A 26637-nucleotide genomic window follows, 5' to 3' on the forward strand; every position below is an offset into this window, starting at 1 on the left:
TCGGAGTCGGAGTCCTCTGCAGCTGCGGCGGCCGCCACCATGCGTTGTTCCATCTCGGCGTCGACCACCGCATGGGCCGCCCGCGTCGACCGCCGCATGGGCCGCCCGCTTCTACTCTGCTTCCTTCTCTGCTTTAGCCAAGGCCTCGGTGTCCCTGACCAGGTCGAGGAGGTCGGTGCAGTCGTCGATGTTCCGGCGGCCGCCGCCTTTCCCCACCGGCCCACCGCCGCCTTTCCCCGTCGGCCCGCCGCCGCCTTTCCCCGCCGCCATCATTTTGTTGTTGTACTTGATGAAATATGCAAATTGAAACTGTTTGGACCTCTTTTATTGAATACATTTGCTCTTTTCTGTCAAAAAAAATTTAGAGCTTGGTTTCGACCCCCCTCAGTTCAATTCCTGGCTCCGCCACTGCTGCTAAATGTTGTGATTGGCCAGAGTGACCTGTATATTTAGACTACAACATTTCATAAATGTTGTTTGTTTAGCTTTGGCACGTTTGTTATACATTAAAATATTAGATTTCATATGGTAGATCAATAGTTAACTGGAAAACCCAATCATTATAGAAAATCGCAAATGTTGTTGTTTTCTTTAAGTTGTAGCTACACTTGCATTGATATATAATTTGAAATATAGAAAATTATTAGCCAATATAAGTGAACATCTAGAGGAAGTGAAGTTTGGTACTTTTTTATGGTACGTTTATTTGGTTGTTGGTAGTAGTGTGCTTCTAGCTTCTTGGCTTCATCTCATTCATTTCTATGTGTCTTTGTACTAAATGTAGATGGGTGCAGCCCAGCGAACCAGTCCATCTATCTTACAATTTCTGAAATCTCAAGGCCCATAATGCCATTCCATCTAGCCTACAGTTTTGTGAAATCTCAAGGTCCACCATGGTGGTAGCTTGGATAACTTTGGGGATTAAATTTTAGTTCTACATTGCTAGTTGGCAGGGAGTCGGAATGGTTTATAAGGTTTATTGTTCTAGTTCTTGCAAGTGAGTGAGAAGAGAAGGATTTCTCACACATTCATCCCCCTCCTCCGTCGTCCGCCCCGCCATGCATCGCACGCATGTGCGTCGCATTCCGTCACTCGAGTTCAAAACCGGTTTGGTGAAAACCTAATTTTTTTTTGCTTGGTGCACCAACTGAGTGGGGTACCTACCTGTCAACGTGCATTATGCATGCTCGCCGTGTGTCCTTGCCTTCCTACGCGTGGTTGTTCTTTTGGTGCTTCTGTCCCAAGCTATACTAGAGACGAGAGATAGAAACACATCTAGAGTTTTCCACTCGCTTTTGTCTCTCTCTCTCTCCAATACAGTTTCTTTTGATGCGCCGTCCTATAGTCTTCCCCATCCTAATAACTGCATGCACGTCCATTTGAGAGAGGAGGCCTGCGAAATCATGTCTATCGAGATCCTGTACCGAGAGGTAGGCGATAAGATTTTTGGGGAGCATCTCGGCGCGACTTCTCACTTCTTATTGTGATCTTTTGTGTTGGTTCGTCTACTTCCTTGATAGATCCGGCATCTCCGACTACATCATGGAGGACATCAACAACATACATGGTGATCCTGCTGCTAGAGCGATCTTCTCGGTCGCGATGTACATGCTCCTCATATCAGGCATTCTGCTACTACTTGTTCCATATTTAGATCTATTGCTTAGTCTGATGTGTATGGTTAAGTATGCTAGTTCATCTCTGATGTTGCTTTCGATTATTAAATTCATTCAAAAATTGCCTAATAATCTACCAATCCAAACACCTTATATGCTTAGGCAATTTTCACCATCTTGTTTGCTGTTGCGCTCAAACCTAGCCGTTTACGTGTTTTCATTTTAAAAGATGGCAGACTAAGACCATCTTGTGGTTCACTACTATGGCAATGCACTGGGTTTCGGCTGGTACTCCTAGACGTCCACTTTATCTCGATGAGGATAAAGCGTCCAAGGATGCCACTGTGCTCTTTGTGGAAGGTGTCCTAAGTCTGCTTGGACACAAGTTGGTTGATGTTTATCTGCACTCCGAGATGGAAAGGAACTGTGAGATGCACTGCACACTAAATTCGGTGTTGCCGATGCCGGAGGTGAACTGTATGCTATGGAGCAATTCAATGAATACTGAATGGTTGAGAGAATTGATATGTATTGTAACATGCTCATGGCATACATAACATGGCAAAGGAATTCGAGCTCAACAAGTGTGTGCTACCGGACAAATTTGTCGCAGGATGCATGATCGCTAAGCTTCCCCCTTCATGGAGGAACTTTTCCACTTCTCTGAAACATCAGAGGCATGAGTTCTCTGTTGAGAATATCATTGACTCTTTGGATGTTGAGGAGAAGACGAGGGAAAAATACAAACACACTAGTGGAACCGATGGACGTTCTGCTGCCAATATGGTGCAGAAAAATGCCCACAGGTCCAAGCGAAAGAATAAGAGAGGCTCCCCGACCACCAACTTCAAGAAGAAGGGAAAAACACAGAAAAAAGATCTTTGTTGGGTGTGTGGCGAGATGGGCCATTGGGATCATCGTTGTCCACAATGCAAGAGGAATAAATGTCGGGCTAGACAGAACTCAAATTTTATCAATATGATCGCTGGCAACACTGAGGGAGGAACTTCATGGTACGATAATTTAATACCTACTATTTTTTTGGTATTTTGGCCCACAAAATGGTCGGTTGATACAGGTGCTAGTGTTCATGTGTGTGCTGACATCTCTATGTTTACCTATCATGCCTGAGGTTCCTCTGTCGTGATGGGGAATGGGTTACATGCTACTATTCTTGGTGTTGGCATGGTAGATCTGAATTTTACTTCGAGAAGATCGTGCAACTGAAGAACGTTTTGCATGTCCCTTCTATCAAGAAGAATCTCGTTAGTAACTCCCGTCTACTGAAACATGAGTTTAATTTGGTGTTTAAGTATGAAACTTTTGTTGGAAAGGATTATGAATGTGAAGGAATGTGTCACTTCTCTTTGCAAGACTTCTATGATAATGTTGTGAACCATGTAAGCACTAGTGTTAGTGAGACTAATGTTTAGCGTTCACGATTTTGTCATGCTAACTTTGATTGTATGACGTAATTTGTTGATATGAGTTTAATTCAAAGTTCACCTTTATCAAATGCTCGAAGTGTCATGCATGTGTGCAAGCAATGCAGCCTCGCAAGCCTCAGAAACCTACGAAGGAAAGAAATTTGGCACCACTAGAGATCATACATTAAAATCTACATGAGATGAATGGTGAGTTGCCAACATGTGGAAAGAAATATCTCATGACTTTAATTGATGATTCGACTAGGTACTATTATGTGTATCTCCTGAAAACTAAAGATGAGGGTCTTGGTTTCTTAAAATCTATAAGACTGAAGTTGAGAATCAACTTGAAAGAAAGATAAAAAAAGTTTCGGCCCGATCGTGATATAGTGTGCATTTCTAATGAGTTCAAGTTATTCTGTGTGGAACATGGTATAACCCATGAGTGGACGCCTCCCAGTTCCCCACAATTTAATGGTATTGCGGAATGGAAATAACCGTACTCCCCACAATCCATGAGAGGATGCCTGCCAATTCTCCACAATCTAATGAGTTCAAGTTAGATACAACAGGTTTATCCAAAGAATGGTGGGGGAGGCTATTTTGACTTCGTATCATGTCATAAAACGTGTTACAACTAAGAGTAAATAGATTGCCCTAGTCCTTCGCGTCGGAGTGGTAGTGGCGGCGGCACATGGTCTCGTCGAAGGCCTTGACGCTGAAGTCGTTGTGGCCGTTGTACTTGAAGACGATGAAGTTCCCAATGTCGATGGAGTGCGAGCGGGCGAAGCGCCTCCTGCCATTATGGAGGAACATCTTCCCCTCGCCGTCAAACATCACCTCCGCCGGCCACAGGCCGGTCACACCGCCAGACACGCGTAGGAGGACATGGTGGGGCTCTTGCCCATCGACGATCGAGGCGAACCTCGGGGGCAGGTGCTGCCTGTCCCAGCTCATGCCCTGGTGGATGGTCACGCCAAACTCGAAGCCGGAGAGGTCGATGGCGACGATGGTGGCGATGGCGACGCTGGTGGCTGACTCTGGCCTCATCCGCTACTCCTTTCTCATCGGTCTCGGCTGCGGCCTCGACCACGGCCACCGCCCGGAGGACGTCCTAGGCGTCCTCCCCTCGAGCCTATGCCGCTAGCCATTGCTGTGGTGATGCATGTGCTGGTGGTGGTGGGGAATGGAAAAAAGAAAGATTATGGAAGAAAATGGCCGTCGCTGGGCTGCTTATAAAGGGCCAGCGCATTGGATGCCAACGCGTAGAACGAAACGCTGGCATTGATTGACGGTAGGCGGCGTGGCCAAAGCAGAAGCGTATGCGTCGGGCAGCGCGACCAGAGCAGGAGTCAACCTACTTCCATTGAGCCTACTTTCATTGATGGCGAGAGGTACTAGGCCATTGGGTTGCTTCCATGCGGGCCCTAGCTACACGCGGGTGGACATGGGAGGACACGTTTGGTATCCACGCCGATGCAGCGCAGCATCGATTCCCTAAATTTAATGAACAGATAGATTGAAGCAGACGAGTCGATTCGTTTAGATCGGCTCATTAGAGCGTGCTCAGCAGACCGATTCAGATACGCTCGGCCAGCTGGAGATACCCTCAGCATGAGCCAATGCTACTTGGCCAACAACTTCTGCATCAGAGAAGGAAACATATGACCCCGCATTTTGATTACATTTTGAAATTGCTGGCAGCTCGATCTAGTCCTCGGCTCTACGTTTCCTCGTGGCAGGAATCATTTAGATGATCTCGTTTTATCAAAAGAAGATCAACGGAAAAAGCTCATGTCTTCTCCGGCACTTGTTCCTTTAAGGGACAGTTTTCAGCTACTTCTTATGTTTTTGCCTGAATCTCAACTCGCTCCTTTGATGACTGCTGTTCGAGAAAGGACAAGATTATGACCACCTTTCGTGGATGTGAACTTGTGCAGTTTCTTTGATCCATTCATCATTTAGTCCTCCTTTCTGAGTGAGAACTGAAAACGTACTTTGTTTTGCTAAATCTGAGACAGTGAGACTATCACTCGACACCAACACCACCGAATCTATCCGTGCAACAAACATTTCTCTGAAAGCAAGCAGTACGTGCAAAAATAATTACCATTGTTTAGACACAAATGAACAATTTTTTTAAAAAAATTGACCAAGTTCTTGGTCGAGATTTGGGCACTCTATTTATACTTTTTCCTCTCCTGTTGGCGATATAAGTTTTTTTTTCTCTATATGAACCGTAATGAGATCCAAATTTTCTAGCCACATGCACGGATTGTTTGTTAATTAAAGGAATAAAATAAAGAAGGTATTATGAGATTTCATAAAAATAAATCTATTATAAGAAATAGTAAGCAAAGGAAGTTTTATTTATTAGACATGTGCCTGCCAAATTCGCCCTTGGGTGAAAAATACTATTCGAAACGACTAGTATTGATTAAACTGGACTATCAAATCTGCTGATTGGACGGCGTAAAAAGCCTCTTTTTTTCCCGGACTTCTTGTTTTGTTCAACCCTTTGTTTCAGCAGTTTTCAGAACAGTTCGGGATTCGTGTGGAAGACGTTGCCGACGTAGTCCTCCGAGTCGTCCCACGGCGGAGGCGATGGAGGTGGCGACGTGGGTGGCGTCGTACGCGGCCACCGCGTCAACTCCCCCCGCGGCCGTGGAGGCCGGCCGAAGTTGAAGTCATTGTCGCCGAGGAACCCCGCCTCCTGCCGCTTGTCGAGCACTACATGGCAGTGGTGGTAGTTGTCCCACATGGGGGAGTCGACGACGAAGTCAGGGTCGTGGAGGAGATTTCAAGGGAGGATGGCGTGCCAGCACTCAATCTTTGCTTCCCACCAAGGGCCAGAAATGCGGCACCGGCGGGATGGGCACCCACTCCTTTATTCGTCTCTTTTGCCGATAATTTTCAGGATAGTCTGGAATTTCCGCCCTATACAAAGGTTGGTTGTTAGTAACTCTCGCTTTTAAGAATGACAATTTTACCCACAGGTACGGGTATCCCCTGGTACCGCACCCGCATGGGCAGGGTATGGGTACACTTACCCTACCCGTTAAGTCATGGATAGGGCACGGGCATCGCCTCGTACTCATGGGTATACCCATACCCTGCCATTTATTGTCAATTTCTTACGTGACACTCTACTTTTTTTGATTTATGAGTTAGAATATGAGAATGTGATTTTTATATTTTGTTCATTGTTATGTACTCAACTACCTACTATTGAGTTGAGATAATTATTTTTTTAATCAAATTTGTTATCGATAAACGTAAAATTGTGAGTGACTTCTATACAATTTGACCTACCCACCAGGTACCCAATGGGTATGGGTACCCGCCATGTATGAGTATGGGTAAAGTTTTTTGTACCCGTGGGTATGGATATGGGTCCAAGTGACTACATGTGTATGGGTACGGTATTGCTCTACCCTGTTCATACCGTACCCATTGCCATTCTTACTCACTTTATTGTTGTTACCGGACTACCTAATAATTAACAATATCAAGAAGGTATTCACATGGGACCGTAAACATCACAAGTTAAAAATGTGAAGAATCATAAATTCACATTTTCAAAAGCATGGATAAAAGGATAATAATTTGTAATCAGATGAGTCTCATCTTGTGTTGTTCCATATCCACCCTAGAAGAACAACATGACAATGTGGCATACCAGTGGAAGCTCCTTCAAATCTACTGGCCAACCAAACAGATAATGACCAGTTTGGAAAAAAGAAGGTTATGTTAGCGGTACACCGACAAAAATGTTCACAAGAAGGCAACACGATGTAGGCACCACCGTTATAAATAGTCAGCCATCCACCCCGACACTCGTGGAACACATCGATCGTGCTATTACTCCGATCGTGGTATTTGATAAATGCCATCGCGACTTTGAGATCGATCGTTATCTGAAACAAACCAACAATTTTAGATTACTTTTACTCCCATGGATCTTGTTTGCGTAACACGAGATTTATTTTCTAGTGATATTAATGTCACCCATGAATCATAATTTCATATTTTCGGATGTGAAAAGAGGTATAAATATCTTCATGTACCAAACGTTTGCTAATTAATAGTGCGTCTTCAAAATTGTCCCCCCTACCATTCGCTACTTAATACTGCGTCTTCAAAAATCAAAATTGTCCCCCCCCCCCCCCCCACACCCCCCACCCGACACACACACAAACAACTGGCTACCCCAGAAATTAAATAAGAGCACCCCCCTCCTGCCAGCATGAGCCAATGCTGCTACTTCTCCAACTACTTCCTGCATCTGAAATGGAAATATGTGGCCCCGCATTTCGATGATTTTTTTTTTTTGGAATTGCTGGGGATTCGATCTCTTTCTGGGCTGTAATGATCTGCGTTCAGCAAACAGTTAGCCTCATTCTCAACGTGAGCTTGACAGATATAGCTCTATCCTCCTCGCAGGAATCATTCAAAAGAAGATCAGGGGAAAGCTCGTGTCTTCTCTGGTAGTATTAGTTACTTGTTTCTTTGAGGGACAGTTTTTCTCGATCTTGCCTGGCATGCAGTTAATGCAGTTACTGGTCCCGAATCACAACGTCGTTACTCGCTCCTTGATGAGTACTGTTCGAGGAAGGACAAGTTTATGACAGCCCTTTCGTGGATGTGAACTTGTGCAGCTTCTTTGATCAATTCATCATTTAGTCCTCCTTTCTTAGTGGGAACTGAAAACCTACTTTGCTGGTGCTTCCTACGTTACCACCTTTCCCTAATCTTACATTTTTGGTCTATAAAACCAGCCAGCAATCCCAGCATCCGTCGCCGTGGGCGAGTAGAGCAAAGCAGAACAGAAGAATGGATAGCTTCGTCACAGAGGCAGAGAAGGACAGGCTGCTGCTTCCTCTTCTTCCTCTCCATGGCATACCATCGTCGCCGGTCAGTTTCTACTTCTGAATATCTTTGCAGACATGGACGGCTCCGAGCCTATGTTATCATTGCTTGAGAGTCGTGTTCTGGCTGGGTAATATGTGACTTGAAGTTTTTTGCCGGAGGTTTCCGTAGCAATACGCCTGTCAGATATAATTCTTCCTCCGCTCAGATGGAGTTTTTGAGTTGGAGTAGTCTCCTATATGCCACTTCGATTATTACGCCCAGTCCGCGGAACAAGATAGAGAGATTTTTTTCTTTTCTTTCACTCTCGTATTTCTTTTTGATCTCAGTGACTTTTTCGGCGTTTTGAGCAGTTTGTTCTAGCCTGCCTTCCCTCCTTCTCTCATTTTGGAAATAGTAACTCTAATATCTCGTATGTTTTAAACTATTTTTTCATGTCAATCCAACATTAGCATTCATTGTTATCAGGACAAACATGTTTATTACTCCCTCCATTCCATAAGAGCATTCGGAAATTTGTCTAAATTTAAATGTATCTAGGCACTAAATAGTGTCTAGATACGTCCGAATCTATATTCGACATGTTTCATGGGACGGAGTATGGTATTTACTAACTACAAAGATAAATAATCCTTGTAGAAAATGTGATTGAAAAGGTTATCACTATACTTTGTAAAAAAGAGATACTTGCCATTACAATTTGTTGCCCGGATTTGAATTTATAGTTTGATTTTTTGCGATTATTTTACCATATTTGTAGACAGTGACATAGTCCATACTACACTTCGCCATGGGCATCCTGGCCCAGACGACACAACCTAGCCCAGCCCAAAAATCTTGGGTCCGGGCCAGGCTCACATACCACGCAATTTAGGTAAGAATCGGGCTGGGCTGGGCCAGACTTTTGCTTATTCGGGCTTGGTTTAGGTCAGATTTATAGGCCCGACAGTCAAGCTACGCTCGGGCTTAACTTTTTCGCACAGGGCTTTTCCAGGCGTGGACCGATTTTTACAAAGGTGTAGTTAGTATCATATTTTTTTTACAATCAATACCATATATTTAGGGAATGACTATACAACAGCCGTCTGTTTTACAATTCAGTAACAGGCACTTTTCCAGAACCAATCAGAATGTGACAACTGTACTACTAAAAAATCCATTTAAAATAATGCAATTAACCAAAAAAGTGTCTGTTTTCAGTGGCAGAAAACATACAGATTTTCTTTAGTATAGATCAGTTTGCGATTCTCACTTTTGAGTCCACGTTGAGTTACAATGGCTCACTGTCTCAAGTCTCAACCCACGTTAAGTTACAATGGTTCACTCTCTCAGCCCACATTGAGTTACAGCGGTGTAAGCCCAAGTCATATGTCCTGAATCCTGATGCCCAGAACATGCATGACCCACAAAACTGGAACATGGAACACCTGTAAGCCCATAACACCGAGCTCAACCACCCCTTCCATGCGAAAACTGCCACCAGGTTGTTTTCTTTCTGGAAGATCAGGATGGAGAACTCCCACAACAACAACAAAAATGGAGGGAAAAGACGGGGAAGAATCAGATCTAGGACTTTAAGCACCAAAGGAGAAGGACAAACAGGTTCTGGAAGAAAATCTACTTCAATTTGGAGATTCTCTGTGGTTCAAGATATGCTCCTGAATTCCCTGTGATGCCTAAACATGAATTTTGTTCTGTCAAATTCAAAACGACTAGCAGATGCAAAACTGAGATGAGGGCTGGAGTTAGACACCTGTATTAAGACCTCCTTTTCTATACTCTTGTTTAGCTGTACTTTCCTGGAACACACTACATGTAAACTATCCCAGCAATCAACAAAAAATAAGTGCAAATACTGAACTAAAACAAGAACAAAGCCCACTATTTGATACTAATACAGATAGTAAAAGTAAAGTTCAGAAAATATAATATGAAGAAACCAAGCTAACTAGCATTTAATACATTGGTGCATGAAGCTGTTTCGTGTTGTACCATACTACCATATGAATCATGAAGTTTAGGAATGGGACAAACTGATGTTTTGGAGGTCACTAGATAATGTGCTTTGTCATGTACAATTTTGCAAATTGTGTCATATTCTCGGTGGAAGGAGTGACCTACCAAATACAACATTCAGCCTTGAACAACAGAGAACATATACAGGGAGAGAAACAGAACATAAGTGGACTACACGTGGCAGTAATGGTAGATGTCTATGTACAAAATGGTGAGAAATTCCCACTATATGGACATCAAACATACGGTGATCAATGCCACTACTAATAACAATGAGGACAGAAGAAACAAGAGAGAAATTTAAAGAGAGGGAAATCTAAGAACACAAAGTGGTTGTGTAAAATAAAACCTACATGACAAAGTCTACTAGAAAAAGTAAACTAAAAATTGATGAACCAAGTAACACTTACCAGATTTGGTAGTGACCACGGGTTTGGGAGTTGCTACAAATTTCCGTTGCGGGCCAAGTTGCTTCTCAAGATTTATTCATCTGTGTTCCCTTACAGGTTTGTGCCTGACCACAAGAAAGCCGGAAACAAATCTTAAAGATTTGCTACAAAAATTTCTAACTGAGCACTACCCAGATGAAGGAGTGGCTACTTATAAGACGTACAGTGGTAAGATTTTTCATTATTACGACCGCCAGTGCGGATCACTACTACCTGGGTTTTAGGAAGTGTAAATCCCTATGGCTATACATTAATTATGGTTATTCAGTTCACGAATTGACTGTACAGAACTGAATCTAATCAAAAGTAAACAGAACTGAAGCCACTCATACTTGACGTAACTGAAAACTTAAGCGACACAATGAAAATGAAAGGCACGCAAAACTAAATAACCTAGCTGAGGAAATAAGGAACATAGCGAAGAAAACTAAAAGACAAAATGAAGAAGACTGAAAGACTGCATGCGATCAAGGAAATAATTTTCAAAACTAAGAACTGAAAAACTGAAACGGAGAGAAGTGGAATGAAGAAGCATTCAACAAGTATTATTTAAGAATACTGAGCAAATATTACAGAAAATATGAGATAAACTAAAAAAGTAACACTGAGGAAATATTTCCTAAACTGAGGCAAGAACTGAAGAAGAACAATGAAATCGTTGGAAACTGAAACTCAGACTGAAAGACGAACGACTGAAATACTAAAAAGGAGAAAATGATGACATAATTTGAGGAATGAAGACAAAGGGAATAAGATAAACACAGAGATTGAATAATAAAGGATGACAAAACTGAACCATCACCGACAACAAAGTAAAATTATTGAACAATGAAAAACTGAGCTAATAAGATGGGTCAAGATGTTGAAAAGCTGAGGAAATGAAAACAAGATGCTGAGTAAATGAGAAACTAAAAAAGGAGGAAATGAACAAATATAATTTAACAAGGAATAAAAGAAGAAAGAAAAGGAGAAATAATTGTTTTGAAAATGATGGCTGAAGGAATTATAGACAGGAAAATGGGGGACAGTTTTCAAAGCAAACTGAAATACTGAGAGACAGTAGAATAAACGAAATAATAGTGAAACTGAAATACTGAAAGAAAGATAAACCTGAGATAAGACTGGGAGAAGAAAATTAGGAGGAATAAAGACATATGGTATAAAATATTGAAGACTGAAGAAAGTTGAGTAAGAAATAGAAGCTACTGTACCTAATACTTGGACAGTCAGTGGATAAAGCAACAATATATGGGCTGCAACACAGGTATCAGAACTTGTCAAACGTACCGGTATTAGGAGCACCTAATCTACTTACACACAACATCCTAATCCAGTACACAATAAACTTGTGACCAACTCCAAACCAAAAAGATATCACCTAGTTTCTACTACCACCAAGCTTCTAGGAAATAAATCCAACCCTCTTAATTGATCCAAGGCATTTCTGACACCCTTGGCTCTCCACATGGATTCTGTGTTCCACCTAAAACAGAACAAAGAAATTATTCTATTTTCAAATTTTAATTTTCTGGAGAAAGTAGTACAAAAGTCTGTCATTCGTTAAGAATCAACACTCCATCTGCTCTGGTTGAAACCAAAACCAGGTTACAAGCCCAAAACTCTGAAAAACATTGCACAACTACAGATGATTTAAACTTACAGAGCCTATTTTTAAAACTCTCACACATCGAATACTGGAACAGAAGCAACAATAGTATTGCTGCTGTAGAAAAAACAAAATGTTCAATTCTCTACTGGAGGTTACACAACTAAAATATATTTGGATCTAAGAAACAATACTGGACACAAGCGGTTTACAAAGGATCATACATGTAGCAGCTATCCATACATCTTGTCACTGTATCATCTACTGATCATACATGCCTGTGGTTTTATATCTCTCTCGTCTCGTGTTGTGCAGTAGTACTATCACTTCCTATACACATGACAATCTGTGAGCAGTGACAAGAATGGAAAGAAAATTGCAGACCACAACGTTAGATGTGAAATTGCAAGCCGTAAACGTCAGACGTGAGCACAAAATCGATTAGGACATCTACACAATCAACCGAACTACACGACGCATGAACATTTACATGAGATGGTCGGAGAAAAAATATGAATCAAGCAGACTAGGCTTGAAGAGGGTGGAGAAGCTGGATCGGCCATGGCTGGCCGCTGCAGGAAGATCTGGTCCTGCTAGCTAAAGATACATATACAAATCAGCAATCAACCCTAACATCTGGCTAGCTAACGACCAAAAATTCGAGCAGTACAACAACATACTCATCTCTACCTCCACATACGAAGCATCAACATCATCTGATGCAGCCCCAAACAATCACAAACGGTGAAAAATAGACACAAAAAAGGCAAAATCTCGCGCGACCTCCGACAACAGACATAATAAAAGATCAGAGAAGATAAGAAGAAAGGAGGACAGGAGAATATCCATCTCGCCAGCGGAGCACATGCCTTCCGTTCGAGTGAATTGCCGACCTCTTCCCCGTTTGAAGGAGAAGGGTGTGAGCAGCAACTCTCCCCATCGCCGCCAGAGCAAGCTGTGGCGTCGCCACTCCGCGTCGGCGCTCTCCCCGACTCGAGCAATACAGCCCGCTCCGACAATGGCCGAACAGGATGCGGCGTCGCTGCAGAAACCGCCCCCTCCGACGCCGGCCAAGCAGTTTGCGGCGTCGCCGCAGCGTTCTCCGCCATGCTTCCGCCTCCTCACAAGACCAACACGAGACAGATCAGTGGGTGCCTTCGGAGTTCGGACAGATAAATGATTTTTTTTAAGACTAGAAAGCAAACTCTACACTTAACGGACGAGGCCTCGACAGAAAACATACAAGCGAGACAGAGTTGCGCGGAGATTCGTGAAGACATCAGACCATGAAAAAAGTGACTGTTTGCCAATTGCAAAACAGCTAGCTGTCTATTAGGAAAAGTGATGATTTTTTTTAAGACTAGAAAGCAAACTCTACACTTAACGGACGAGGCCTCGACAGAAAACATACAAGCGAGACAGAGTTGCGCGGAGATTCGTGAAGACATCAGACCATGAAAAAAGTGACTGTTTGCCAATTGCAAAACAGCTAGCTGTCTATTAGGAAAAGTGTATATTTATAAGAAATAGTACATGGTAGAGATACACAAGCTGATTTTAACTATTACTCTTTCTTCCATATACTATTTCTTATAAAGAGTTAAAAAAATCAGCTCCAGCCGTCACTGAGGACTACAAAATAAAAAATAGTACTCCGTACAAAATAAAATCTAAAAAAAGGAGCAAATCTTGAAGGTCTTCAAACTCTTTCTCAGTGACGCAATCTTGTACTTTTCTGAAAGTACCCGATAATAAACACCAAACTATAGACATGTAAATGCCAAGGTGTTTTAGAACTGACAAAATAAGAGCGTCTCCAGCTGTTTGAGGCTCCCGGGCGAAAATTCGAACTTAACAAACGACAGATTGGATGAAAAAATAGCGTGGAGGGAAACATTTTTCCAGTCGCACCCCGGCATTCGCCCATCAGCGGCGATAGTTTGAAAAATTGTCTTCCCGCTACACAAAAGCTTCGCCAAAATTCGGCGATCGGACCAGCCACATTCCGGCGATCGAAACATAAACTAGACGATAACAGGCTCATCGGTGGACCCTTCCTGAGCCTTGTCTGGCGCGTCATCGAGCGGCGATGCATCCTCAGCCGCCGGTGTCGCAGCGACGGGAGTGGACGTCGAAGGGGAGGACGAAGCAGCCGACGGAGGTCGGAGGTTGTCTTGGCGATGGGCGTCGTACCAAGCGCTTGTCTCCTCGTCCATCTTGTCGTCATTCCCGCCGATCAGGAACTCCAGGTCGGTGTTCCTCTTCTTCGACGCGGAGGTTGCCTTCAGCAAGGCTATCCGGACGCCCTGGTTGGCGAGCATCTCCTTCTACCGCACATCGTACTTGTCATCCCTCCCGGCGGCGTGCGCCCTTTCGTCAGCCTAGCACTTCTCGAAGGACGCCTGCAACCTTTCGGCTGGATAGCCCGCCTTCTTCAGTTCTTTCAACTTCTCTGGCCAAGCTCGGGGCGGCCCGCCGATGCGGCAGGGGCTGGATCGTCGGGGTTGTACTGCTCGTCCTTGTTCTTCGCGAGGTTCCGGCGTACCTCCTTCCACTACTCGCACCCCTCGATGCGTGCGAACACGTGAGGTACTTGAACGTCTGGCCGTCGGTGTCGTCGATGTACATGTCGAACGCCCGCCGCATCTGCAAATATAGGCTGGCGAATCAAATTGAAACCTCGACGATCTTGGGTCGACGTATGAGACAGGGCGAGTGAGCATACCTTGGCCTCAAAGTCGGCACCGCTCACCGGGCGAGTTTCTATCTCCTCCTGTATGACGTGCCACTTGCTGCACGCCGCCTGCATGATCCCCCAATGGGTGCCCATTGCCTTGTCGCCGCGTATCATCACCGTCTTGTTGAAGTAGGGATTGACGATTTTGCGTTCGTCGAACGCCAACTTGACCCACTGCTAATACGTCACGTAGTTTAGATTGGCGCCGGTGATGCCGTTCATGGAAACGGCCTTCCAAGCTTCGGCGTGGCACTCCTCTTCTTTGCCCGTCCATTTGATCCGCGGCTCCGTCGGCGGCGAGTTCTTCTTCCTTTCCTTCCTCCCCTTCGACGTCGTCGTGGGTTCAGGCGCGTCTTCTTCGTCGACGTCCTGGTCGAGATCGGCCTCTCATCTTCTTCGTCGACGTCTTGGGTGTCATCTCCAAACTTGTCGTTCTGATCGTCGACGGCACCTCGCGACATGATGGCTTTCGTCACCATTGCCTCCTCTTGTGTGAAGAAACCCGGGCTCAACGCGGCGGCCATGGAGCCCAACGTGATCATCTCGTGCATCACTCCGTCATTCGGCGGCGGCATCCCGGGGTTGGAGAAGGAGAGCGGTCCACGGCGCAGGGCAGGCAAGATACCCTCGTACATCGCACCGTCGTACTCCGGCGGCGACAGTGTAAACCTCGTCGTACCGGCGACGTAGGTGTCCTGGAACATGGTCGGTGAGGCCGGCGAGAAGCTGGAAGGAGAGCCGATCGTACCTCGGGTCGGCCATGGCCCGAGGAATTGGCCAACGCGCGGCTGGCCAAAGTTCATGGACACCAGCCTTGCATGTTCGTCCGCCACCGCCGCCTTCTTTGCCGCGAGCTTCTTCTCCCTCTCCGCCTTGCCGCGAGTTTCGTTCTGCCGCCGCTCCACATCCTCCGCCCACCTTGTGTTTGTCCAGCCCGGCGGCCTCTCTTTTGGCACCCGCGGCTTCCTCGCCTTCGGCGCGCTGTCGGCGACAATCTTCTTCGGCGGCATGGTGGTGAAAAGGAAGAGGAGGAGCTGCAACTATGGGGGAATGGCGGTAGCTCCTGCGAAATTCGACGGAGAAAATGGTTCTATGCGGCGCATTTTGGAGGGAAAACAAAATAAATGGAGGGAACTACCCTTTCTGTCGCCGAGACCGCGGACCCACTCGATGTTTCGCGTGTTTTTGTTTCGTCTGAAGTCTTCAACCGGGCCTCGGGAAGCAGGGGATGGCTTGGGCTCTCTGGATTGGTTAAAGGCTTATTCCTGGGGAAAACAAGTAACCGGGGATGCGGCTAGGCCGAATAACGCCGTCCGGATGAAAAACAGGGCTGCCGGGGGCCTTGTCGGGGAGACGGCTGGAGATGCTTTAAGGGACTAGACAAAAAAAAAACTCTATTTTGTTTTTCTTCTACCCGTTTTCTTAGTTTTTGAACAACAGATGTTTCTTTGGTGCCACGCGTCGGCTTGACTACAGACGAGGGACTATTGTTGTTTTGCACTTGATCGATCAAAGAGAATAATCTTGGAAGTTTATATTTTTCTACTCGATCCACACAAAGGAGGAAGTAGTGCACATATGGGGCGGCCGTGCCCATGTGAGAGTTGTGATTGCACCATCCCAGAGCGCGTAGCACAAAGTATAAAGCTGCATCGATGTAAGTGCGCAAGCCGCGCCATTCGAGAACTCCACGAGCTCTCACCTCACACGATGCCGGCTCAGGCTTTTTCTTCCTCCTTTTTACCGGCCGATCTCACCGTCTCACCACGCACGTCGCCTCTGTCTCGATGCCTCTGCAGGATCCGTGTACCGGCGATGGATCTGTTGATTTCACGGGAGCACCAGCGTCCAGGGAGCACTCGGGCAAATGGAGAGCCTGCTGGTCCATTCTTGGTAATCTACTCGCCGTGCTACTGCAACTCTCTTGCAATGTAGCATGATCAGTTCTTGGTTTTCTCACGACCTGGTTCTTCGCATTGCGTACGCAGGTGGTGAATTCTGCGGCGCCCTCGCGTACTACGCGGTTGGGACGAACCTGGTGAGTTACCTGACCAAGGTGCAGCACCAGAGCAATGTCGAGGCGGCGAGTCGCATCATCTCCTGGCAGGGCACCTGCTACCTGGCTTCTCCACTCGGAGCATTCTTGGCAGATTCATATTGGGGAAAACACCGAACAATCATAGTCTCCCTCGCCATCTTCACCTTGGTAAGTGATCCGTGATCCACGATTACGTATCCTCGGTTGATTACGCGTCATCTTCGTGCCAAAATTTCTGAACATTATTTATGCATGTGACAGGGAATGGCTCTACTGACACTCTCAGCTGAGGCTCCAGAGAGTATCAGTTCAGTGGCGATCTCTCCTCAGGATGCTCTGTCCTCGGTAGGCCTTTACATGGCTGCTCTGGGTTTGGGTGGTATCTGGCCTTGTGTTCCCACTTTCGGAGCCGACCAGTTCGACGACACCAACGTTGCGGAGAAGACCCAGAAGGAGCTCTACTACAACTGGTACTACTTTGCAGTCAATGGTGGCTTCTTCTTCGCCAGCACGATCATGGTGTGGATCCAGGACAACTGCGGTTGGGCACTCGGCTTTGGGATCCCCACAGTTTTTCTGGCAGTCGGCATTGCCGGATTTCTCTCTTGCACAAGAGTTTACAGGTACCAGAAGCCCGGAGGAAGCGCGCTTACAAGGACTTGCCAGGTAGCGATTGCGGCGATTCGGAAGCTTCATGTGGATGTGCCGGTTGACAGCCATCTTCTGTATGAGATTCCAGGGAAGGAGTCGGCCATTGAAGGCAGCAGGAAGCTGATGCACACAGCAGGACTAACGTATAGTTTTTTCTGCATACCCTTTCTTCATTGTGTCAAACTACTTTGGCTCATCCTCTCAATATCTTTTATTCCGTATTCTTTAACAATATTCATCATTCCTTAGGTTTCTTGACCGAGCTGCCACAGTCACTACCTGTGATAAAACATCTGGCAACCTACTGAACCACTGGAGGCTTTGCACCGTGACACAAGTGGAGGAGCTGAAGATCCTAGTGAGAATGCTGCCGATCCTGGCAACTGCCATAATCTTTAACACCGCAGAAGCTTCGTTCCCGCTGTTCGTGGAACAAGGAACAGTCATGAACAATCGCATCGGTGGTTTCTCAGTACCTCCTGCCTCCCTGATGACTGTCAACTGCGTCTGCATCCTCATGCTGGCGCCAGCATACAGCAAGTTCTTGATGCCGATGGCGAGCAGGATCACTGGCATGAAGCGTGGGCTCTCGGAGCTGCACCGCATTGGTGTCGGTATGGTCTTCGCGGTGATTTCGTTGGTGCTAGCTGCCTCGGTCGAGATGGTACGCCTCGACGTCGCGAGGAGCAGAGGACTGTCACACCAGAACGTGGTGGTTCCGATGAGTATCCTCTGGCAGGTACCGCAGTACTTCTTCGTCGGTGTGGCGAAGGTGTTCAGCGTGGTTGGTTTCATCGAATTCGCATACGAGCAGTCCCCTGACGCCATGAGAAGCATGTGCCAGGCTTGCACTCTCATCATGGTCACTCTCGGCAGCTACCTTGTCTCCATCATGTTGAAGATCATCAGCTCGGCGACAAGTATAGGAGGGAAACATGGCTGGATCCCCGAGAACCTCAACGAAGGGCATCTAGATCGGTTCTTCTGGTTCATGGCCGGGCTTCAGTTCCTGAACTTGCTTGTATTCATCTATTGCAGCGCAAGGTACAGGCGCAAACTACCTAACTGAGTTTGATCCTGAACGTATTTATCCTGGTAGTTATTGTGTACCCTTTTTTCCTAGGAATTTGAACTTAGGTTTCGAACTAGTATCGGAATATGTCCATTTCAGACAATATAAGGGGTACAATAAAGTTATGTATGGGAGACCGAAGTCAAAACTGGGTGAAAGCCAAAAGCGAGAGAGAACACAAAAGTGAATTCTATTTTTTAGCTTCCTACTTCCTATTTAGTAGATATTCATCTGGATTACCACATTTAGTGAAAGCTTCGCCACTTTTTACCCCTACTAATATACTGAGAACACTCTTAAGGGTGGGTCCAGGTCATTTTATGCACACGGCGCTGGCCATATCGTGATTTTTGTCCTCTTTTTTTTCCTATATGCCGGAACCGATTCACCTCACCTAACATGGAACGGGCCGGACGAAGAGGGATGACTCTTTTGTGTTGACCTGGTCTGACCCAAACCAAATCCGACCGCTTTATCTAGGCTAGTGAGGGTCAGTGGAGTCGAACCGGTTTGAGTGCAAAAGAACCAGGAGATAAACCGTGACTTGGCATGCCACGTGTACCTAAATTAAGAACCAGCGGCCTACATGTGGTAAGAACAGACAAAACTTTCACCAATGGAGTAACCCGGATGAAAATACTAAATGAGGCAATTTGTATCGACAACGGTAAAGTAAGCTGGAGTTAACCCCTAAAAATATAAGAAAAGACCAATGAGTCAACAAGCTTGTTGTACCTCATTATCAAATTGTTGTTTGCCCTTCCTCGTACATCTCATATGAACGATGTGCATCTTGGATTTCGAATAGAAGAAAGTCTCCAAGGGTTCAGACAAACCACAAACCATATCCCGGATACATCTCCACGCGACTTTCTCGGTGACGCATTGGAATAAGTTGTTATGAACATCCTCAGGTTGATTACAGACAGAAGAGCATAACGTCCTCAGGCTCTGGCTCTTCTTCGCTGATTGGTGATCACCCGAGGAACGTCCTTCAGGTTGACTACAGCAGAAGAGCACAACGTCCTTCAGGCCCTGCATCAGCCGCTTTGATGCTTGTTTCTTGCTGTAGTTGGAGTTATCAGTTGCACCATAACTTTGATGAGGCTGTCACTGTACTGTATATAAGTTCGCAGTACATCGTTACCTGCATCAGTGGAGATTGGCAGTCTTTCTTTTGTAAATGTACGACCCTGAGAAGTAAAGGTAAGCAAGAAGCTCCAGCGCAGTGAGCGCAGCAAGCAGCAGGTAGAAGTAGTCCAGATGCCCCCGGTTGAGGTTGTCGGCAAACCAGCTCGTACCACCATCCCTCCTCGTCACACCGTCGATGGCTGAGATAAGAAAGCTGCTGATGAAGCTGCCGACTCCAAGGACGCTCAGGTAGAGCGCGAGCCCGAGGCTCTTGAGCTCGCCAGGCATCTGGTCGTAGAAGAACTCCTGCATGCCGACCAAGGTGAACACGTCCGCCGCGCCGAGGAGCACGTACTGCGGCACCATCCACCACAGGCTCATGGGGACCACCGCGTCGGGCACATCCACCACACCGGCATCCCTCGCGGCACTTAGTCGCCTCATCTCCACAAGCGTGGCGACCACAAGAGCAGCCAGTGCCAGGGCCATGCCCGTGCCGATCCGCTGGAGCATGGTGATGCCTGAGGCCACGCCGCTGATCCTGCGCGCCACGGGCACCAGGACGCGGTCATACAGCACGACGCAGATGATGATGCTCACACCCAAGAAGCACTGCATCGCTGCGGGTGGTATCTGAAACAAGGACGACCCGACCCTCCTGTCCAGGGTCGCTGCCTGCTTCGTGAAAAGCGTCGGCGACTGAGCGAACACCACGCCATAAAGCAGGCAAGCAGCCCATATAGGGAAAAGCCTCGCCAGGCCTCTCACCTCCTCTGCGAGCACGGCGTTCTCTGAGTATTCACCGTGCTCTACCAGGGCGCCACCCTCCGGTGATCTCTTGCGCCACGCCCTAAAAACTTCACCGGCACGCCAGAACACACCACCATCCTTGCCAGAACTGGAGTCGTCGTAGAACCGGTACGTCCTTGTGCCGAGTAGGAAGAGGACGAGCGCGAGCAGCATGATCGTGCACGGCACGCCGAAGCCAAGGCCCCAGCTGACGTTATCCTGGACGTAGCTCATGATCGCGACGCCCACGGTCGCACTCGCGGAGACACCGAAGTACCACCAGTTGAAGAAGGAGCTCCGCGATGACGACTCGATGGGGTTCGTGGCATCGAACTGGTCGGCGCCGAAGGCCTGCACGCAGGGCTTGTGGCCGCTCTGCGCGAAAGCCACCAGGTAGAGCGAGACGTAGAAGAAAGCCGTCTGGAGGGAGGAAGACAGGCATTCTGATCGGCCGTCAGCGGAGATGTCGCACTGTTGGCTGCCAGGTGATAGGAACATGGAGGAGAGCGTCAGCAACCCTAGGCCCTGTAGATTGACAATTTATAACTGTGAGTTGCTTGACTGATTGACAATTTATAACTGTGAGTTGCTTGACTTTCGCATATATAATATTTGTGATCATTGGGAGATTGATTTCACATACAGTATATAATATAATTTGGATGCAAGTCTGATGGATAAAATACATGGGGAATTCATGTCAAAATTCAAGTTACAATTGTTCTTTCTTTGGAACTGTCAAAACGTACCAAACATATCGATTCATATCATTTACCAGCTGTATAAAACAATTGTGTTCTTCAACAACAACAAAAACACAAAAGCAAAGTATTAATAAAATGACACAGCATGTGGCTGGCTCGCTCATATTGGTTTTCCAACATCTAATGTAACATTGAGGGACAGGCAGCACAGCCTAAACCACGGCAGTTCTTTCATCCATGGTCAGGAGCCTTGTGTTTGGCGATGAATTTGGAGTATCCAGTCCACGTAGCTGCTTGTTCCAGCCATCTGATCCTCGACAAGGTTGGACAACAGCAAGAAGCTTTCTCTGGGCTGCTCTCCTTGCCGTACCACACGGGGTAGCTGGTAACACGAAGAATCCTTCCCCCATAGGGTTCTTAGTACTGTCATGAAATTTCTCGAGTGATTGTTGTCACATTCTGTCAACTGGACCTTTGATAGATCAGGGATATTTGCCAAGCTGACTCCAAAAACATCGTTCACGACCTCAGGTTGGAGCATCCTACCTAACCATACTAGGAAGGTGAATCCATCATCAAGAAGATATAAACCAGCAGAGTCTAGGCACTGCAAGGTTAATGGCGATCGCCTCAAGGACCCATCAATCCTATCTGGCTCCACTGTCAATACTTCATCAAGCCTGTACAAAGAAGGATAGACAAAATTGAGCAGCCTCTTCGCAGGCAGTATCATCATACTGAAACCAGCAGCACACCGTTCATCAAGAGAGACATCAGCATAACCGCCACGCAGAGCAAGAGATTTGCACAAGGCCAGGATGTATAATGGCAAGTATCTTAATGATTCTGGATATATCAGTCTCCCTCCTATTCGGTGCTGTACAACATATAGGCTCCGGTATTCTTTCAAACTTCTGACAAGCTTTAACTGCAATTGTTGTCGGACACTATCCAGCTTATCAGAGAGTGAGTTTTCAACAGCGATTCTAGCCAACAATGACACAATGGCACCAGTATCTGCTTGACGATACATTTCACCAAGATCTGTGACCACAGGTGCAGCTGCTGTATGCACCCTGATACGTCTTTCACCAGAAGATGATGTATATAGCAATGCCACTTGGAAGTATACAGTCTGTGTGGTCATTAGGCTCTCCTCTAAAGACAGTTGCATTGCAAATGCTTTATCAGGGTCAACAGCTGGAAGAGCTAACAAATCTGTGGTCCTTAGCATGAAATGACCATGATATGTGGTGAAACGCACCCCTTTTCCACATCTGACACGCATAACAGATTCCCAAGCAGTCTCCCGAGTAAGGTTTCTGCTAAGCTCATGGTTAAGTTTATCCCCGTGAGTAGTTGCATGGAAAGCTGGATAATGGTACACCTGACCACCAGTATACTTTGCCAGAGAACCTAAGGAAGCTACATCACAATATCTGTCACTCAAAGAAAAGACGTCCACAGCGATCTGATTTTTCGTGAACTCTGCAGCCATCTGTTTATAAAAGGCGTCTTCTGGTACCCTCAGAATATGCTCCTTATCTGTTCCATATGCACGGACATCATCTCCTCGAAGTCTCAAGCGGCCAATACCAAGAGATGGCAACGTACTCTGGAAGACAAGCAACTTTCCCCCAAATTGACCCATAACCATGAATGCTGCCTTAAGTGCAGGACCAAGAGCAGATTCTACATTAGCATTGTCATCAAACATACTGGGCAAGCTATCGAGAAATGACTCGACAACCTGTCTAGAGTCAACCAAATTAACCAAGAGATCCTCAGGCAATGGTAGGAACACATCGTCCAAATCAGCAACCACCATCATTTGAGGCTGACTCAAGGAAGACTTGAAACTGTGGAAGTGTAATGTGCTGTCAAAGGTTACGAACCCAATTTGTGTCCGTGGAAAGGCCAGAAGATCACCAAGGCACGATTTGATGGTCTTTGCAACTACCTCTAGCAGCCCACTTCGAACTGCAGATACTGAGACATCAATAAGAAATAAATACGAAGGCGGCATTGGTGGCCGAACCATATATTCCGTAGGAGCAACAAACTCAACTGTTCCCTTACAAAGTTCCGGCCTTTGATCTGTATCATATCTTCTGCCACTAGCATCAAGAGCACAGAAGTACTCACCAGGAACATCATTGAGCAAGGAGCAAAGGTTGCAGCGCCACTTCCTTCCAGCATCCGCAAAAGTTACATACGGGTTAATATATGTCCTGCATCTTCGGCAACGGATTACGCCAGCCGACTCAAAGTCGACAACCGGCACTTCCTCCCCATCAGGCGATTTCGCGAGAGGATGCACCATGGCCCCAAGGGGCAAATGCCACCTGGAGACCAACGACTGGGACGCCGGGATAGCGTGGGTTGTCAGCCGGAAGTACCTCGGGTGGCAGTTCATCGGGTACGCCTCCAGAACCTTGGCGGGCTCCTCGTCGCCGTCCAATGGCCGTGGCAGCCCTTTCACATCAACGCCCAGGTCGAGCGTTCCAGGCGGAAACCTCAGCGACAGAGACTGGAAGTCCTCCGCTAAGCTCTGGGGCGTGCCTGTCGGAGGCCCCGTAGTAGGATTACCATAAGCGGACAGTGGCCCCATGGGAGGCGGCGGCATGGTCTGTTGAAACCCTGGCCGGTTCATTGGGAACTGTGGGTTGGAAGGAGGGCCACCAGGGTAGTTACCTTGCACGGGCGGCGGCGGCTGCGATTGTACCGGCGGCGGCGGCCTCACGTAAGTCGGCGGAGGCATGGCACCCCATGTGGGGGATTGTGGCTGCGGGGGAGCCGATGGCAGTGGGTGGAAAGGTGGAGGTGCTGTGGCCAAAGGGACCTGGGATGGCGGCGCGGCAGAGTACGGGACTTGAGTTGGCGGCAGCGCGGCGAAAGGTCCCTGAGCAGGTGGCGACGCGGCAAAAGGTCGCTGGGAAGGAGGCGCTGTTCCGAAGGGTCCGTGGGACGGAGGTGCAGCGCCAAAGGGCCCCTGCGGTGGAGTCACGGTGGAGAAGGGGCCTCCCTGAGGCGGCGGTGCCGTGCCGAACGGCCCTTGAGGCGGCGGTGCGGTGGCGAACGGTCTCTGGGGCGGTTGACCGGCGCCGAAGGGGACATGTGGCGGCGAGGGGCCCCTGTACCCACCCATTGCCGCGGGCGGCGCGGCCCCGATCGGCGGCCCAGGGGGGCCAGCCGCCTGCGGGACCGGAGAGCCCTGATGGAGCGGCGGCGGGGCGAACGGGCCGGCAGTGCCACCGGGGCGCACGAGCGGAGTAGGGCCGGCGAACGGCGGCGGGGTGCCGGCGGGGGCGGCTACACCGGGCCATCCCGGCGGCCTCTCGTTCCCCATGGACGGACGCATCGCGTCGGGCGACCGAGATCGGGGCGGCGGCGGCGGCGCTCCGGCTCGGGGGTGGAGGACGCGGCGAGATTGGAATCTGGAGGGCAATGGGGGAGACGGAGAAGAAGAGATTCCTTAAGTTGCAGCAAAAACAGAATTCGACTTGAAAACGGGCGTGGGGCCGCGATGCCGTGGGGCACAAGGTCGCTCTACCTGGATTCTCGCTCGGTACCGACATGGATCGCTCTCCTCAAACCCTTTTTTAAAAGGACCGTCGATGTACAAAGAATATATGGAGTATAAAAGTAAAAAAAATTATAAATAGATTTTTGGAACACCTAGCAAAGATTACGAGCACTCGAACAAGCCGGAGGCGCACTGGAGCCGTCAAAGTAGTAGATGGACCAAAAGTCATCGTGCTGAGGTTCGAAGGACCACCACACCAAAAGCAGCAACCAACAGCAAAGACAAAGACAGTAGATGGGAAGAGCTAAACCTATAATCATACCGACGAACACAAAGACGGCTCGAATCCTAGAAGATTCACCGGACACAAAACTCCACTAGCCCTCCGGCGAGGCTCGATGCACCACCATAGCGAGAATAGTGCAGGGCATGCCCATGCGTAAGTCCATCATTATTTCAGATCAAACGAGCATGTGCACATAGTCTCGATCAAATCGTATCACCGGTCATCAAGTTAATATCAGATCGCTAAACCGCTGAAAATGATTGTGCGTATCAGCAAAGACATATATGAAAAGAATGAAGCTCAGTGGTTGACGGCGTGGTTTGACTTCCTTCTTGCGGCTACCTGAGCTTCGCGGTCAAGTCGAACTCCGGGTGAAAGCCCTACACGGACTCAGGTTGGTGCCGACGACGGCCGCGCTTTCGGCGAGCGTCGTTTTCCTTCTTATTTTCATCATTGTGGAGTTTCGATCCTGACCGACGCGAGTTGTTTCAAGTTTTTCGGGTGAAAACCTAAGCTCCATCGGGAGCGAGCGACGGTGGCAGACGTAGTCACTACCTTATTAGAGGCGTCATCTTGGAGCTCTTGGTCTTTACGATGCGACGGACACATGGCTATGTGGTCACGTGAAGCGGACGCCGACGCAGCGGCCCTCGGCGATGGTGGAACTTCGAGGCAGTGGCCTCGGTCTCACATGCAATTGCAGCGGTCCTATGTGGGCTGGATTGTGGAACTGCTTGGTTTTGGCTGGCCGCTAGCATTTGAAGTACGGACCGCTTGGTTTTGGCTGGCCGCTAGCCTTTGAAGTGCTGATCGGTAGAAATGAGCTACCTGGTCGCCTGCTAGTTGGCCGATCGGTAGTTGACAGCTCGGCCGATTCGTAAATTCACAAAATCCGATATTATTTGTAAAATTGATTACAAAAATCATATTGTTTTAAAAAATTGTCCTTGTCACCTATTTTTTAAAATAATACGTTTTTGTGTTCTCAAATCATGTAGGATTCCACATGTTATGGCATTCTATTCCTACATTTTCCTATATCCGCGTTTTACAAATCCTGGGAACAAAATAGGCCATCGGGGGAAACAAAGAAATTATAACACCAGGTTTGTGTGGTTGAAAAACATTCTCTAAAACATAGTACAGGTGCAATCTTGTGAGAAAAAAATCCTAAGGGCCTAATCCTATGCATCAAATGATGCACATCCAACAAAAATAAGGATGAAAATCCTCCAAATTTTGTATTCATTTAAATAAAAAATCAAAGTAGCCCTCTTAAGTGTGTAGCAAAAATATCATGTATTCATGTTCCATTCAGAAATCAGACAGCTCATTCCAAGATCGCGGTGTAAAAGGACGCACGTTCGAGCTGAGCTCAGATCAGAAACAGAGTGGCTATAACACATGGGAAGCATGTTAGAAGGACCGAGAAACAGAGTTAGCCTTGGTCTCGCATGCTTGCTCACTGTGAAAGTGTACATCGCTGTCTGTTAAACCAGGTAGTAGTTGCCGTCTCTGCTTACTCACTCCGCATCCGAAAAATCCCTATCGACGAAAATATTGACAACGAATTGCCACCGCACTTTTGTGTTTTTCATTTGCGTCGGCACTAAACTATGCTGCACGATTCCGTGCGGGATTCTAATTAAGATGTCAAGTTGTACGCGAGTGGCGAGTGAGACAAAAAAGAATCAGCAAAGTCCCATGAATCACTGATCTA

General features: G+C 47.3%; 3 protein-coding genes and 1 pseudogene across 3 annotated transcripts in view; 1 reads left to right on the forward strand and 3 right to left on the reverse strand.

Annotated features, from left to right (window-relative positions):
* The window catches only part of LOC124648569, a 3704-nt pseudogene extending 3434 nt beyond the window's left edge, over window positions 1–270 (reverse strand).
* A 7350-nt stretch (window positions 271–7620) lies between these two features.
* Window positions 7621–18765, forward strand: LOC124707468 (protein NRT1/ PTR FAMILY 8.3-like). The gene is made up of 6 exons (XM_047239125.1): window positions 7621–7695; window positions 7822–7957; window positions 16520–16613; window positions 16709–16926; window positions 17020–17552; window positions 17659–18765. The coding sequence occupies exons 2-6, from the start codon at window positions 7877–7879 to the stop codon at window positions 18476–18478; spliced, it is 1746 nt and encodes a 581-aa protein (XP_047095081.1). The 5' UTR covers window positions 7621–7695; window positions 7822–7876; the 3' UTR covers window positions 18479–18765.
* A 570-nt stretch (window positions 18766–19335) lies between these two features.
* LOC124707466 overlaps window positions 19336–26637 on the reverse strand; it is a 71930-nt gene continuing 64628 nt past the window's right edge. The window contains exons 9-10 of the mRNA XM_047239123.1: window positions 19629–20926; window positions 19336–19547 (exon numbers count right to left, since the gene is read on the reverse strand). Of these exons, the coding sequence (XP_047095079.1) occupies window positions 19634–20926 (1293 nt within the window). The 3' untranslated portion in view covers window positions 19336–19547; window positions 19629–19633. The remainder of the gene's footprint in view (window positions 19548–19628; window positions 20927–26637) is intronic.
* On the reverse strand, window positions 21224–23725 carry LOC124707467 (protein transport protein Sec24-like At3g07100). The gene has a single exon (XM_047239124.1). The coding sequence runs from the start codon at window positions 23714–23716 to the stop codon at window positions 21347–21349; it is 2370 nt and encodes a 789-aa protein (XP_047095080.1). The 5' UTR covers window positions 23717–23725; the 3' UTR covers window positions 21224–21346.

The sequence above is a fragment of the Lolium rigidum genome, chromosome 4, assembly GCF_022539505.1.
Source record: "Lolium rigidum isolate FL_2022 chromosome 4, APGP_CSIRO_Lrig_0.1, whole genome shotgun sequence".
In the NCBI taxonomy this organism is placed as follows: Eukaryota; Viridiplantae; Streptophyta; class Magnoliopsida; order Poales; family Poaceae; genus Lolium; species Lolium rigidum.